Raw genomic sequence first — 13375 nt, forward strand, 5'->3', positions numbered from 1 at the left:
GCTGCAATTGGGAGGATTGTAGTTCCAGGCCAACCTAGGCAGTCAGTCAGTGAGACCCCCATTTCTACAGTGGGCAGCTGGATGGAGTGGCACCTACCTGTCATCTCAGCAGTGTCAGGAAGCCTAAAGCAGGCAGATTGCAATTCAGGCACACACCCTATCCTAAAATGAACCAGTTGTACAGAAGCAAAATGCTATCCTAAAATGAATAGGTGGAAACCAGGACTGGAGATGTTACTTCAGCAGCCCATGAAGGGCAAAGGCCCTGAGTTCGAACCTTACTATCACCAAGGGAAAAGGAAGTGCTACTCTGTGATTCTATTTGTCTCCCCCAATGTCCCCAACACATAAGGGGGTTGTTCCCCACTCCCTTGGTCCTTTCTTATTTCCCTGGGTGGGTAAGGCTGGCAGAGTGTTCAGGACAGTGGCCTCTTCCACCCATTCTACCTTCTGCTGTCTTAGAGAGGATGGCAGACAAGTGTGACTACAGCAGGCTCAGTAGCTGGAAGGATTTGGAATTAGGGGTTCCTCGTTTGGGCCTCAGTTTGCTCATCTGCCAAATGGGTGCCTTCCACTGTGAGGACCCGGCTGGGGTCCTTAGAAGCCTGTTCTAGCACGGTGGAGATCACTGTGCCTAGCCAACTTGGCGGGCACTACCCATCTTGCCCCCCCCAACCCTGTGCACTGTCTTTCCCAGCCAGCCCTTCTCTCCTCACTGCCCAGTGACCCAGAAGGTTCAACCCTCTCCCAGGCCCAGCCCACTGTCCACTGGGCCCCTCATCCCTGTAACCAGCTTAGCGGCCCCTGTGGGGATGGGGAGGCAGTCCAACCTGACTCTCCTTCCTCTCCTTTCTGTAGACGCAGAAGCATGGGCAGCGCCAGCCCGGGCCTGAGCGACATGCCCCCCAGCTGCCTGCTACTGCCCCCTGATGCCCTGCTACGAACGGGCCTGGAGAAGGTGGCAGTGGGGATGGGGGGCCCTGAGAAGCGGGGCTGGAGCCCCAGCCCACCTGCCACCCCTGAGCAGGGCCTGTCTGCCTTTTACCTCTCCTACTTCGACATGCTGTGCCCGGACGATGGTAGCTGGGTGGCTAAGGGCCCCTTGCTGAACACTGCCCGAGAGGAGCCACCAGATGAGCCGGAGCAGTGCCCGGTCATTGACAGCCAGGCCTCGGGGGGCAGCCTGGACGTGGTACCTGGCGGGCTGGCCCTGGAGGAGCACTCGCTGGAGCAGGTGCAGTCCATGGTGGTGGGAGAGGTGCTCAAGGACATCGAGACAGCCTGCAAGCTGCTCAACATCACCGCTGGTGAGCTCCCCTCCCCCTCCCCCAGGGTGAGGGACACAGGCAGGGCTGGGGGCGAGGATGTTTCCTGCCCACCAAATGCCTATTAGATTCACTCGTCATCATCTTCAGTTCCTGATTTAGAGGATATCATCTCCATGCCTGTCCCCCCCAACTGAAACGCCTCCACCTGTTCCTCGCATCCTTCTTCCTTCTCCCCCAGCAGTTACCACTGACAGGCTTCTACACTGAAGCATACATTGTCCATATCCCCATTCCATTCTATACCTTTGGTTCCTGGAAGAACACCCTGGACATAGTAGATGCTCAGTAAACAGTTGTCAAATAAGATCTCTGTGCTCCTGGGGCTAACCTCTATGCCTACTGGGCCCTGAGTGTGGTCCATGAGCTGGTATTGTGGGTGAGGGACTGCTAGGTCTGCATCCCTATCCTTGGTGTGTATCCTCTCTCCATCTCTGTGCAGTCTCCTCACAAGACGGAGGAGCCTTCCCCCACATCCCTACCTGAGGCTGTTCCTGTTCATGCTTCTGTCTTCATTTCCCACAGCATGCCCACCCCACCCCAGGAGGCTCTCCCATGGGGCCTTTTCCCCCACACCCATTCTCAGAACAATGGAGACTGGAACAAATCGTTTTGACCTCTGTAGGAAAATGGGTTTATTAAGTGGGAGCAGCCTTGCTTGCAGGTCACCGAGCTGGGGCACTGGCTTGGTTCATGGTGCTCTCTCAGCGGTCCCACAGCAACCCTGCTCCCCAGCTTGGCCCCCATGTCTGTGCTCTTCTGGGATCCCCCACAGAGCAGCTCCCCAGGAGACATCTGTGACCCAGCCAGTGACTCCTCTCCTTGCCTGAGGCCTGGAGCTGCCCCCATAAGTGCCCTGTGCCCACCATTTACCAATTCCACATGTGAGCTGAATGGTTACTACAAAGCCCTTGTTGGGTGTTGGACAGAGGAACGGAGGTCTCTTGACCTCAGTTTCCTCATTTGTAAAGTGGGGGTAATGCTGGGTTCCTTGTTTAGTTTTTCTCTGGTTCCTGAGGCCTTTGGGGATGACAAGAGTATCTGGGAGCTCAGGGTCAGCGACCAGGCCCAGAGTTCAAGCCCCACAACTGACCAAAAAAAACCAAAAAAGAGTATCTGGGAAGGCTCAGGTATTTCTGGCTTGGGTGCCCTAGCAAAGAGAGACAGCTTTAACCTGAGTTGAATTTGTTTTAGGGCCCTGACTCCTCCCTCTCCTCCGCCTTTGGGGGGGATATCTGCCCCCAGAGGGGATCCTTGGGGGTTCTGTCTGAATCTGGCCACATCTTAAGGAGCTCAAGGTCCTGGGCCACAGGACTCAGAGTTCCTTATGTGTCTCCACCTCCCCTGGAAGGCCACTTTTGGCCACCTGCAAACCAAGAGGGTGTCTCTTGCCCAGATCCTGGGGACTGGAGCCCCAGCAACGTTCAGAAGTGGCTCCTATGGACAGAGCACCAGTACCGGTTGCCCCCTGCTGGCAAGGCATTCCAGGAGCTGGGGGGCAAAGAGCTGTGTGACCTGTCTGAGGAACAGTTCCGCCAACGCTCACCCCTGGGTGGGGAGGTGCTGCATGCCCACCTGGACATCTGGAAATCAGGTAGGATATAGCACAGGATTGGCTCCCTCCCCCACTGCAAACTAGGGGCACTGAGTGGGGGTATTGGGCCAGGTGCTATCCAAAGATTGCCTGGCTTCTTTTTCCTTTTTTTTTTTTTTTTTTTTCCAGCCCTGGGGCTTGAACTCAGGGCCTGGGCACTGTCCTTAGGCTTTCTCAAGCTAAAGCTCTACCACTTGAGCCACAGCACCACTTCTGGTGTTTTCTACGTATGTGGTACCAAGGAATCGAACCCAGGTCTTTGTACATGCTAGGCAAGCACTCTACCACTAGGCCAAACTCCCAGCCCCCACAGTACAGGTTATCAATGTCATGCCTTTAGTGAAGTGCAGACCTCATGACCAGAAGCAATCAGTCACCATTTCACAGGTGAGGAAACTGAGGTTCAGCATCTAAACAATCTGACCTGTGCAGGTTTTACAGGTCCCCAGCTCTGAAATCCTAAATCCCCTTTCACAAGCAGCCCCTGTAAGCATCTCACCTTCCCACACTGGCCAGAGGCAGGAAGCAGCAGGGGATGCCCCTGTGGGGCTTCTGCACCCCGCAGCCTCCACACTCCCCCCCTTCCCGCGTGGGACCTCTCCTAGGTCCACAACTTCCTCTCCTTGCCCTGCAGCGGCCTGGATGAAGGAGAGGACCTCGCCTGGGGCCATTCATTACTGTGGTAAGTCGGGCACAGGTGGCGGAGACCCCGAACAGGGCCAAGGCTGAGGAGTGGCTGTCCTGGAAGGGGTGACCACGACTGCCACTCACCCCACCCTCTCTGGCCATCAGCCTCAACCAGCGAGGAGAGCTGGACAGACAGCGAGGTGGACTCATCGTGTTCTGGGCAGCCCATTCACCTGTGGCAATTCCTCAAGGAGCTGCTGCTCAAACCTCACAGCTATGGCCGCTTCATCCGCTGGCTCAACCAGGAGAAAGGTGAGTGGTCACCAAGGCGGTGGGGGCGTGGCCTGAGCGCGGCGGGGCGGGGCCTTGGGGAGGAGCCGAGGGGCGTGGCCCCGGTAGGAGGGGAGAGGCGTGGGGCGTGGCCTTGGTGGGAGGATATCGAGGGGGCGTGGTCTTGGTGGAGAGCCGGGTGGGACAGTGGGCTGATTCTGCCTTCTGTTCCCTGCTAGAGGGTGAGTATAGATCCCCAGGGGCTGGGGGTCAGCCTAAGTCCTCAGCCTTCTCCTGGCCACGCCCCATGCCCCATCCTGTTTAGGACCCTCACTCCATCGGGTCCCTGCTGGAATACAACAGGGGCTTCAGCCTTCAGGGAACGGTGTCTCTCTGTCCTTGGCCTCGAAACATCATTGTTTGGGGAGGGCTGAGGAAGGAAGGTGTAATATGAAATTTTCTAGTAGCTGCATTCAGAACGTTTAAAACAAGTGAGTTAATTTTAGTAATATATGTTGTACATCCCTAATCTAAAAATCCGAAGTCCAAATCTTGAGTGCTCAAGTGAATTTTTTTTTTTTTTTGGTGGGTCATGGGGCTTTAACTCTGCCTGGGAGCTGTCCCTGAGCTCTTCAGCTCAAGGCTACTGCCCTGCCCTAGAGCCAAGCTCCACTTCCTGTTTTCTAGAGGTTAATTAGAGATAAAAGTCTCAGGTCCTTTTGTGCCTGGGCTGGCTTTGAACCTATAGTAATGCCTGCGATCTAAGGACTGCAGTTCAAAGCCAGACTGGGCAGGAAAGTCTGTGAGACTCTTGGCTCAAAGTGGTAGAATGCTAGCCTTGAGAAAAAGAGCTCAGGGACAGTATCCAGGCACAGAGTTCAAGCCCAATTGAAGAAAAAGTGCACGTTTCCAGGACATCTCAGTTGAGACTAACCACATAAGATTAGTGTACAACTGCCCAAAAATCACACATGGCTGGTGGCTACCACACACTGTGTGTGTGTGCGTGTGTGTGTGTGCCGGCATATCAGGAGTTGGTGACTCCACAGTATTCTCAGCTATTTACTGGGCCTGTGGCATTTACACACATACACTTAACCCTTCCTTTATCCAAGGAGTCAGTGTCCTGGTCTCCACAGCTCCTGCCTAGAGTTGAAGAAGGCCCTAACACTGGGGCTTTCTACAAGATTGACCTGCTGGTCTCATCTTCTTTCTTTCGGATGCCTTCCATGTGTACTCTGGCCCTCTTTGAACCCTTTCGCTCCCTTAGGCATCTTCAAAATTGAGGATTCTGCTCAGGTGGCCCGGCTGTGGGGCATCCGCAAGAACCGGCCTGCCATGAACTACGACAAGCTGAGCCGCTCCATCCGCCAGTATTACAAGAAAGGCATCATCCGCAAGCCAGACATCTCCCAGCGCCTTGTCTACCAGTTTGTGCACCCCATCTGAGGGCTGTGAGAGCCCTTCCTCCTGCCTGCCTCTGTCTCCATCAGGCCCTGAGCTTGGGAAGAAAGTCAGGGAGGAATGGCTGCTGCTCCCAGGGTTCAAGTGAACTGTCTGGGACCCCAAAATGGGGGTGCTTCCTCTCAGGCCTTACATTCTTATGCACTGTCCCCTAGAGGACAGAGGGAGCCCACCTGCTCCCAGAGGAATGTCCTCTCTTTGCCTTAGATTCCCCGAAATTCCCTGAGCAGAGCCTGCAGAATGGCAGGGACTCAACCAAAGCCATTGGCAGTACCACCTTTTCTCTTCTACATTACCCTTCCCCACCCATCTTGTACCATGCCTGGCAGGGTACTAGGAAACATCTTTAGTACCCTGAGTTGGGAAGCCAGAGGTTGCCCAGAAATGAAAAATAAAGATACAAGAGAACTGACAAGTCCCCAGTACCTGGGCACAGGATAGCACAGCCCAGGGACCATCAATGATCAAAAGTGATTGTAGGCTGGGCACCAGTGACTCATGGTGGCAATCTAGCTACTTAGGATGCTGAGATCTGAGAATCTTAGTTTGAAGCCTAAGCAGAAAAGTCTATGAGACTCTTACCTCTAGTTAATCAGCAAAGAGCTGGCAGGGAGCCCTTGCCACCCAGATCACCAAGGGTTAATCCTTGCCCTGTATTGTGCTTTCTGCCCCCAGCCATTTTATTGTCTTTGGAGAAAGTTTACTCCTGGCACTGAGCAAACAGCACCCTGGCATCTGTCAGCTGGGATTGGACCTAGAGCAGGAGGGGCAGAGGAGCCCTGCCTCAGGCCTGTACCTTGCTGGATCCCAGCTGTCTCCCACCCCACAAGAAGGGACACACTGGGACCCTGGCCAGAACCAGGCTCAGCGTTGACAAACTAGTTTTGTCTCTCACAAGTCCCTGGAGACACTTGCTGCAGTGTCTCAGTGGGGCCTGGACCTCAGCTCAAGGAGGAGAAAGCTGGGTCAGAAGACGGCCACACAGCCATCTAGAGCCACCTCAAGAGCAGGCAGAAATCTGAGGGTTCCGTTTTTTGGGGGGGCTTGAACTCAGGGCTTGAGCACTGTCCTTGAGCTTTCTCAAGGCTAGAGCTCTACCATTTGAGTCACAACACCACTTCCAGCCTTTTCTATGTATGTGGTACCATCTCCATCTCTTCTTGTCTGAGCACACCCTGTGGCAGGGAGATGGGGGGAGGGCTGGGTTTATGACTGGGCACTGCCAGGCAATTAGTGTCAGAGACTCTTCCTCTTGGATAACTTACCAGACGGGGGAAGCTGGGGCTGAAATGGGGCTTGGAACCCAGAGATTTAGTAATGGGATCAAGGCTGAGCCTGCGACTCATATCTTGTTCCACAAGAAATCTAGCCGGTATTGGCATACAACAGGGAGGAGGGGAGGCCTGGATTGGACCTAGCAGAACCATGAAGACCCAGCAATGGGTGCTGCCACTTGGTTTAAAAATCAAAACTAGGGGCTGGGAGTTTGGCCTAGTGGTAGGATGCTTGCCTAGCATGCACAAGGACTGGGGTTCAATTTTTCAGTACCACATACATAGAAAAAGCCAGAAGTGGTAGAGCTCTAGCCTTGAGAAAGCCCAAGGACAGTGTTCAGGCCCTGAGTTCATGCCCAGAACTGGCAAAATAAATAAGTAAAAACTACTGAGTCAGGTGCAGGTGGCTCCCGCCTGTTATCCTAGCTATTCAGGAGGCTAAGATCTGAGGATCATGGTTCAAAACCAGCACAGACACTGAAGTCCTTGAGACTTTTAACTCCAATTAACTACCAGAAATCCACGAGTGGCACTGTAACTCAAGTAGTAGAGTGCTAATCTTGAGCTCTAGCTCAAGGACAGTGCCAAGGCCCAGAGTTCAAGTTCCATGATCAGCAAAGAAAAGGACCAGGAGTCCCAGGTTCATGATTCAAGTGCTTGCTTAGCACACACGAAGACCCAGGTTCGAATCCTTGGTACTGCATAATAGAAAAAGCCTGAAGTGGTGCTGTGACTCAAGTAGTAGAACTCTAGCCTTGAGAAAATCCAAGGATAGTGCTCAGGCCCTGAGTTCAAACCCTGGGACTGGAAAAAAAAATCAAAATTACTGGGGGCCAATGTCTTAGGCCTGTAATCCTAGCAATTTAGGACCTGAAATCTTAGGATCTCATTCAAAGCATACAAATACAAGAGACTTATTTCCAGTTAGGCAGTGCAAAGGCCAAAGGAAGATATATGTTTTAAGTGGTAAAGTACCAGCTTTGAGCAAAAAAGCCAAGTGAGAGCACAGTCCCTAAATTCAAGCCCTAGGACTAACACAAAACCAAAAACGAAGGGGAAAAAAAACCTACTTCGGGGCTAGAGTTAGGGACATGGCTGCTAGCACGGTGGTAAATGCTTATCTAGCAATCATGCGATTCTAAGTTTACCCTTGAACCATGAATTTGGCAAATTTATTTTACAGGGCAGAGAATGAAACCCAGAGCCGCAGGCATGCTTGGCAAGTGCTTAAATCATGAACCCGAACGCCCTGGCTTACCTGTCACCAGATGCCTAGCAATGAGGCCAGTGTCTCAGAGGTCTTTTACAATACTGTCCTTGGACAGACAAGACCTGGGACCCTAGGCAGTGGAAAGCTCAGCCCTCAGTCCCCCGGCCTGATGGTGGTCAGCCAGGCCAATGCCCTGGAGGGTCTACAAGCCTGACAGACAGCCCACCTCAGACAGTCTTCCCCACCCTGCCCAGGACTGAAGACACAAAGACTCAAGATTGACACAGTCAGGCAGATTGACACAGTTCTGGGTTTTATCCACAGTCATACAGTCACAACTGATATATAGATATATATATATATTTGTATTTATATACCTTTAAATTACACAATCATGTACAAAACAGGTGCATTGCTGAGAGCACAGCACTTCTCGGAGTTTCACAAGTGGAGGACTAAATGGAGTCAGGAAGCCGAGGGTGGCGGACGGCGGTGGCGGGTGGCAGGGCAGCTCTGGCTCCTGGCACAACCAGGCTGCAGAACCGTAGTTAACTGAAACACATTACAGGCTGAGCCCCACCAGGGTGGCCCGTGCAGCATCGAGGGGGCAGCGGGCCGGGGCTACAGGATGAGGTGTGGGCACAGCAAGGCGCCTGGCCCCGAGCTCGCTGTGGGTGCCCTGACACCAGCGCCGACAGGTGGGGCCAGGCTCCAGGCTCAGGACACACTCCCAAGCTGGGTTCCTAAGGAGCTTGGGGACCCGGGGGGGGGGGGTAGGGTGGGGGGAGAAGAGGGAGAGAGAGAGAGGGAAGGGGAGAGAGAGAAAGAGAGAGAGAGAGAGAGAGAGAGAGAGGGAGAGAGAGAAAGAGAGAGAGAGAGAGAGAGATCCCAAAGGGGGCTGTGGAGAATACTGTTCCAAAGGGGATAGATTTTCCAGTCCCTGTCCTGCAGTGGGCAGCCGTGGTGCTGAGGGGCACAGGCCTGGGGTCCAGCCAGGGTCACAGCCCCTACCCAGGTACTGGGAAGCCGGTAGCACAGAAAGGGGGAGCCCAGGCCCCAGGGTGCAGGTGTGGCGGCTTCTTGCTTTTTGGGCCCCCACTGCCTCCTGCCTGAGGGAAAGCAGGAACTCCAGCGGTTCGAGGACTGGTTGTGGCCTTCCAAATTTGGCTTCAGGCTCTGAGGGGCTCAGGGCTCTTATCTCAGACTGCAGCAGAGAGGCCCAGAGATCAGACAGTGATTAAGAAAGGGATGCTGGCAGCTGGGGGTGCTTGCCTGTCCCTGGTGTGGCTCCATTCCGGCCCATGAGGGAGGCCTGTCCAAGCTTGGGCCTCCTGCCAGGGCTGTCGGGAGCCTAAGAACCCCCAGAAAGTGGATGAGAGCCTCCAGGCTGGGGTCCACTACTTCCTAACCTAAGATGGGGGGCTGGGGTAGCGCGCTCTTTGTCTGGAGGCAAAGGCCACCTTGGATGAGAGGGAAGGGCGTGGACAGCTGCAGCCCAGAAGCCAAGCAGTGGTGCCAGCTGAGGGCAGAGTTCTCCGGCTCAGGCCCTGGAGGGCTCCAAAAATGGCTCCTCCTGCCACTTGTCTACCACTTGGGGTCTTGTCTGTTCTCCGTTTGCTTTCCCAGTCTACCCCAGAAGAGCTGCTACTTAGTACTCTGGTGCCACAGCTCTTGACGACCGAAGGACCCTTCTGGAATGCCCCTGTGGCTTTTAACTGAGACCCAGGCTTGGGGAGATGGGGTACTGCCAGCAAAAGGAATATTGGTGGTGGGTGAAGTGACAAGATTGGAAACCATCCTGCTTCTGAGGGCCTGATCTCCTTCCCACCAATCCCGGCTGCGGGCATCCCCCGATGGCCCTGGGCTGGAAGCTCCCGTGAGCCCTCAGTGTCTTCCAGGCAGTCTTGGCGAGTGTGGAGGAGATGTTTAGGCCAAGCCGTGGTGTCACAGAGGAGGCTGAGCCCAGTGAGTCTATGGTTTCAATGGACATGACAGAGGATGGCTGGATGAGAGGAAGGCCCCTTCCCAGGAAATGGGAGGAGGCTGCTACTGTCGCTGGCTTTGCCCTGGGTTTGGGGGGTAAGCTCCGCCTGGTGCCAAAGGACTTATGAGAGGGGGACAAAAATCTCTGTAAGCTACTGAGGCAGCCTGGCTCTGATGAAGAGCCTCTCTCCACAGTGCTGGGAGCAGGAGAGAGCACAAGGCCCACACAGGGTCTTGGTCCCTCAGATGGGGCTGGCATTGGAGGGTTGGCACAGCCTAGGTTGCGGGCCATGTCTGTCTGTCTCCCCTCACCCTCCTAGGTGCCAAGGACCCCATCACTTCCTCCACTTCCGTCGCCGATCATTCGTCATGTTTGGAGGTGTCTAGGGCCCATTCCCAGCCTCTACAGGGAAGGCTGCTGACTGTTCCAGCCGCACAGGTCCCAAGAATGGGACTGAGGAGAAGGGCTCATCCCAGGGCAGAGTGGAAGACTACGGGCTGGGAGGCCTCACTTCTTGGGGCCTGGAGGAGAGGCCTTTGAGAATGGGGTGGTATTAGAAGTGGGGGTGGGGGCAGAGGTTAGGAAGCCAGGCTCAGATAACTGGGACAGGTGCTGGCAGCCTGGGGCAGTGAGGCGGGACAGAAGGGTCCAGAAGACATCCCTCAGGGCTCAGGAGACTCTTTGGTGGACTCTGAAGAGCAGATGTTGTGATGCTGGACTAAGTCCTAAGACCCTCCCCGACCCGGGGCCATCAAGCTAAGCCCCACCACCCTGGCCTCCAGGTGACCCTGCCAATGCTCTGTCTCTTTGTATTTTTTTTTCTTTTGTTCTGTTTAGACTTAAAAAAATAAAAGCTTGATCGGAAAATATGTCTGGAACTCTATGGCAAGGAAGAGACAAGGGTGGGGAAGGAGGGGAGGTGGTAGGGAAGGGGCTGGAGTTGTGGAGTGGGCAGGGAGTTAGATGGCCTCCACGTAGTTGGCAGGATATAGGCCCAGCTGCCCGCTGTCCAGCCGCCCACGGCACCAGCCCTGCTCATCCTCCTCTCCCAGCTTGGTGAGCTCGTCTCCTGGGAAGGGAGATGCAAGTAGCCTGTGTTGACAGGAGCTTGAGGAGAAGCCACCTCTTCAACACTGTCCGGCCAGACGACCCCCACCGCCCCCCCCACATTATGCTCCAAATTGCTGACTTGGTCTTAGATTCTGACCAAGCCCCGTGCCAGTCCCACCCAATATCTCTGTACAGCCCCTGGCACGGGGCTCTGAGCCATCGCTTTACCTATCTGGCCCTGCTCTGGCACCTTCCTGGAAAATCCATAGAGGCCATCTTCCTCAGGCCCCACCCTCAAGCTCATACCCAATCCAGGCTCAGGGGTGTTCTTCGGACCCTGCCCACTCTCCCACACGCAGCACATGCCCAGATCTCTCCCTCAGTCCCTGCCCCGCCCACCTTACCCGCTTTGAAGCTGAGCTCATCCTGCTCCTGGCCGTCGTAGTCGTACAGTGCCCGCACACGCACTCCCTTGCTGTCGTCCTCGAAGGGGTTGGCACCGCCGTTGGCCTCGTTGCCCCCAAAGGGGTTCCCGCTCTCATCATCTGACCACTCAGCAGCATAGGGCTGGCCTCTGTCATAGCTACTGACACTGAAACGCAGAGGGAGGCCCCCCTCAAGGACAGCCCCAGCTCTGTCCCTCTCAGAGGTCCCCTTTCCTAACCAAGGCTTCACCCCCCCCCCATATTCTACCAAGGCTGCAACAGGGATTGGTCACCTGAGACGGGGTCTGGAGCCAGTAATCCTCATATAGCCCTAAACAGAAGTGAGGCATATCCATTTGCAATGTTATTTCAGGGTGAGGATCCTGAGCCAGACCTCCTGAGGCTTTCTACCTAGCTGTATGACTGTGGACTCCTTGTCTAATCTCTCTGGGTCTCTGTTTCTCCGGCTGCAAAATGGGAATACTCATGTGATTTCCAGTGTGATAGAAGGCTTGAAGGAGCCAACAGAAAGATGTTCAGAATGTCGAGATCCCAGCAGGGATCTAGAAGACTGAACGCCCTTGGATCCTACATAGGGTTGCTAAGCTCTAGCTCTTTTCTCCTGGAGTGAGACTCAATGGCACCAGCATGCGAGGCTCTCTGCTCCACCCAGCAGCTGCACAGCCGGCGCTCACCTGCCACGGTCCCCAGCCTGTGATGTGGACTCTACCGTCCCCGTGGCATTGCTCAGCGTCGCCCCCTCTGCCTTCTTGGGCTGTTTTTCCTTCTTGGCCGCCGTGTGGGGGAGGTCTGGGTTCCACTCCTGCCAGGGAGCAGTCAGGTGTGGGGGATGAGGCTCCACCCTGGGGCTTCCACCCTGAGGACCCTCCTTCCACCCCTCCATTTTCTCACCTCAAACTGGGGCCAGTTCATGGGCATGCCAGGGCCACTGGTGCTGCGGAACCACCGGAGGTCCTCCTGGGCATCGGCCCCGCGGATGGCCTGCTCCAGCTCGCGGTACACGTGGATGTAGCTGTGCGTGGGGAGACGGCGGGGGCCACGCTGACTTACCACAGCCCTTCCTCATTGCCTTTTGAGGACACGGCCAGTGCCACCGTCCCCACCAGGAATCGTGTGTTGGTGGTGGTGGTGGGGATGGGGGTACTATTGGCAGATTGAACTGGGGATTAAACTCAAGGCATGAAGCTTGTAGGCAAGCACCCTGCCACGTGGCACACCCAACTTTTGACTGAGATGGAGTCTCAAGAACTTCTTTCTCTCTGGGCTGGCCTTGAGCATCTATCTCTGATTTCGGTTCCCAAGTAGCTAGGATTACAGGCTTGTGTCAGTACTGGGACACAATTAAGTATTTTGCTCCAGACACTCTACCACTTGAGCCACACCTCCATTCCTGGCTTTTTGCTGTTTAATTGAAGTTAAGAGTTTCATGAACTTTTTTTTTTTTTCCAGTCCTGGCCTGAGCACTGTCCTTAGGTTTTCTCAAGGCTAGTGTTCTCCCACTTGAACCGCAGCACCACTTTGGGCTTTTTTCTATGTATGTGGTACTGAGGAATCAAACCCAGGTCTTCAAGCATGCTAGGCAAGCACTCTACCACTAGGTCCAACTCTCGGTCTCCAGGTGGGCTTTTGAAGCAGCAATTCCAGGCATGCCAAGTCAGCGAGCTTCACTCTGCTGTAGCTAAGCTCCCAGCACCCAAACCGCAGTTTCTGGAGTACTTAGCACCTACTTCAGTACTTAGCCGGCACCCAGGCAGCAGCGGCATTTGCAGCCTGGCAGGTCTGCCGTCCCCTTGCTGCGGCGGGGCCAGGGCTCCCTGCTCACCATTGCCCTCTGCTGGCCATGTTTGCCCCTGCATGGCCACCGTGCCCAGTACCTGCTGTTCTCTGCCAGGTTGAGATGACGTTTGATGTCCAGCAGCACCTCCTTGAGGAAGACCAGCCGCTTTTCCTCGAATTGCTGACACTGTTCAAACACCTGCTCCATGCCGTCCATGTACTGGGGGGTGGTCTTACCCACATCTTCTAGCACCTTCTCATACTTCTCCTGTGTCTGGGGACCAGGGGAGAAAGTAGTGAGATCGTGCCAGGCCTGCAACTCCTCTTCCCCACACACCCCAGGGGCCCTGGGACC

At 55.0% G+C, this 13375-nt stretch overlaps 2 protein-coding genes across 4 annotated transcripts in view; one reads left to right on the forward strand and one right to left on the reverse strand.

Annotated features, from left to right (window-relative positions):
• Positions 1 to 863: 863 nt before the first annotated feature.
• Spdef (SAM pointed domain containing ETS transcription factor) lies at positions 864 to 5654 on the forward strand. The gene is made up of 5 exons (XM_090355323.1): positions 864 to 1307; positions 2722 to 2919; positions 3554 to 3601; positions 3712 to 3858; positions 5087 to 5654. The coding sequence occupies exons 1-5, from the start codon at positions 869 to 871 to the stop codon at positions 5263 to 5265; spliced, it is 1011 nt and encodes a 336-aa protein (XP_090211449.1). The 5' UTR covers positions 864 to 868; the 3' UTR covers positions 5266 to 5654.
• A 2402-nt stretch (positions 5655 to 8056) lies between these two features.
• The window catches only part of Pacsin1 (protein kinase C and casein kinase substrate in neurons 1), a 42443-nt gene continuing 37124 nt past the window's right edge, over positions 8057 to 13375 (reverse strand). For all 3 annotated transcript variants that reach the window (XM_090355851.1, XM_090355852.1, XM_090355850.1), the window contains exons 6-10: positions 13119 to 13294; positions 12136 to 12256; positions 11919 to 12046; positions 11203 to 11390; positions 8057 to 10817 (exon numbers count right to left, since the gene is read on the reverse strand). In XM_090355851.1, coding sequence (XP_090211977.1) covers positions 10708 to 10817; positions 11203 to 11390; positions 11919 to 12046; positions 12136 to 12256; positions 13119 to 13294 — 723 coding nt within the window. In that variant the 3' untranslated portion in view covers positions 8057 to 10707. The remainder of the gene's footprint in view (positions 10818 to 11202; positions 11391 to 11918; positions 12047 to 12135; positions 12257 to 13118; positions 13295 to 13375) is intronic.

Source organism: Megascapheus bottae, chromosome 22 (genome assembly GCF_031878675.1).
Source record: "Megascapheus bottae isolate mThoBot1 chromosome 22, mThoBot2.hap1, whole genome shotgun sequence".
NCBI classification, from domain to species: domain Eukaryota; kingdom Metazoa; phylum Chordata; class Mammalia; order Rodentia; family Geomyidae; genus Megascapheus; species Megascapheus bottae.

Excerpts from the sequence above, each read along its gene's own strand:
- Spdef (XM_090355323.1), top strand. The coding sequence starts at position 869 with ATGGGCAGCGCCAGCCCGGGCCTGAGCGACATGCCCCCCAGCTGCCTG. Across the intron at positions 3,602-3,711 it reads TGGGGCCATTCATTACTGTG|CCTCAACCAGCGAGGAGAGC; the intron begins GTAAGTCGGGCA and ends TCTGGCCATCAG. Across the intron at positions 3,859-5,086 it reads CTGGCTCAACCAGGAGAAAG|GCATCTTCAAAATTGAGGAT; the intron begins GTGAGTGGTCAC and ends TCGCTCCCTTAG.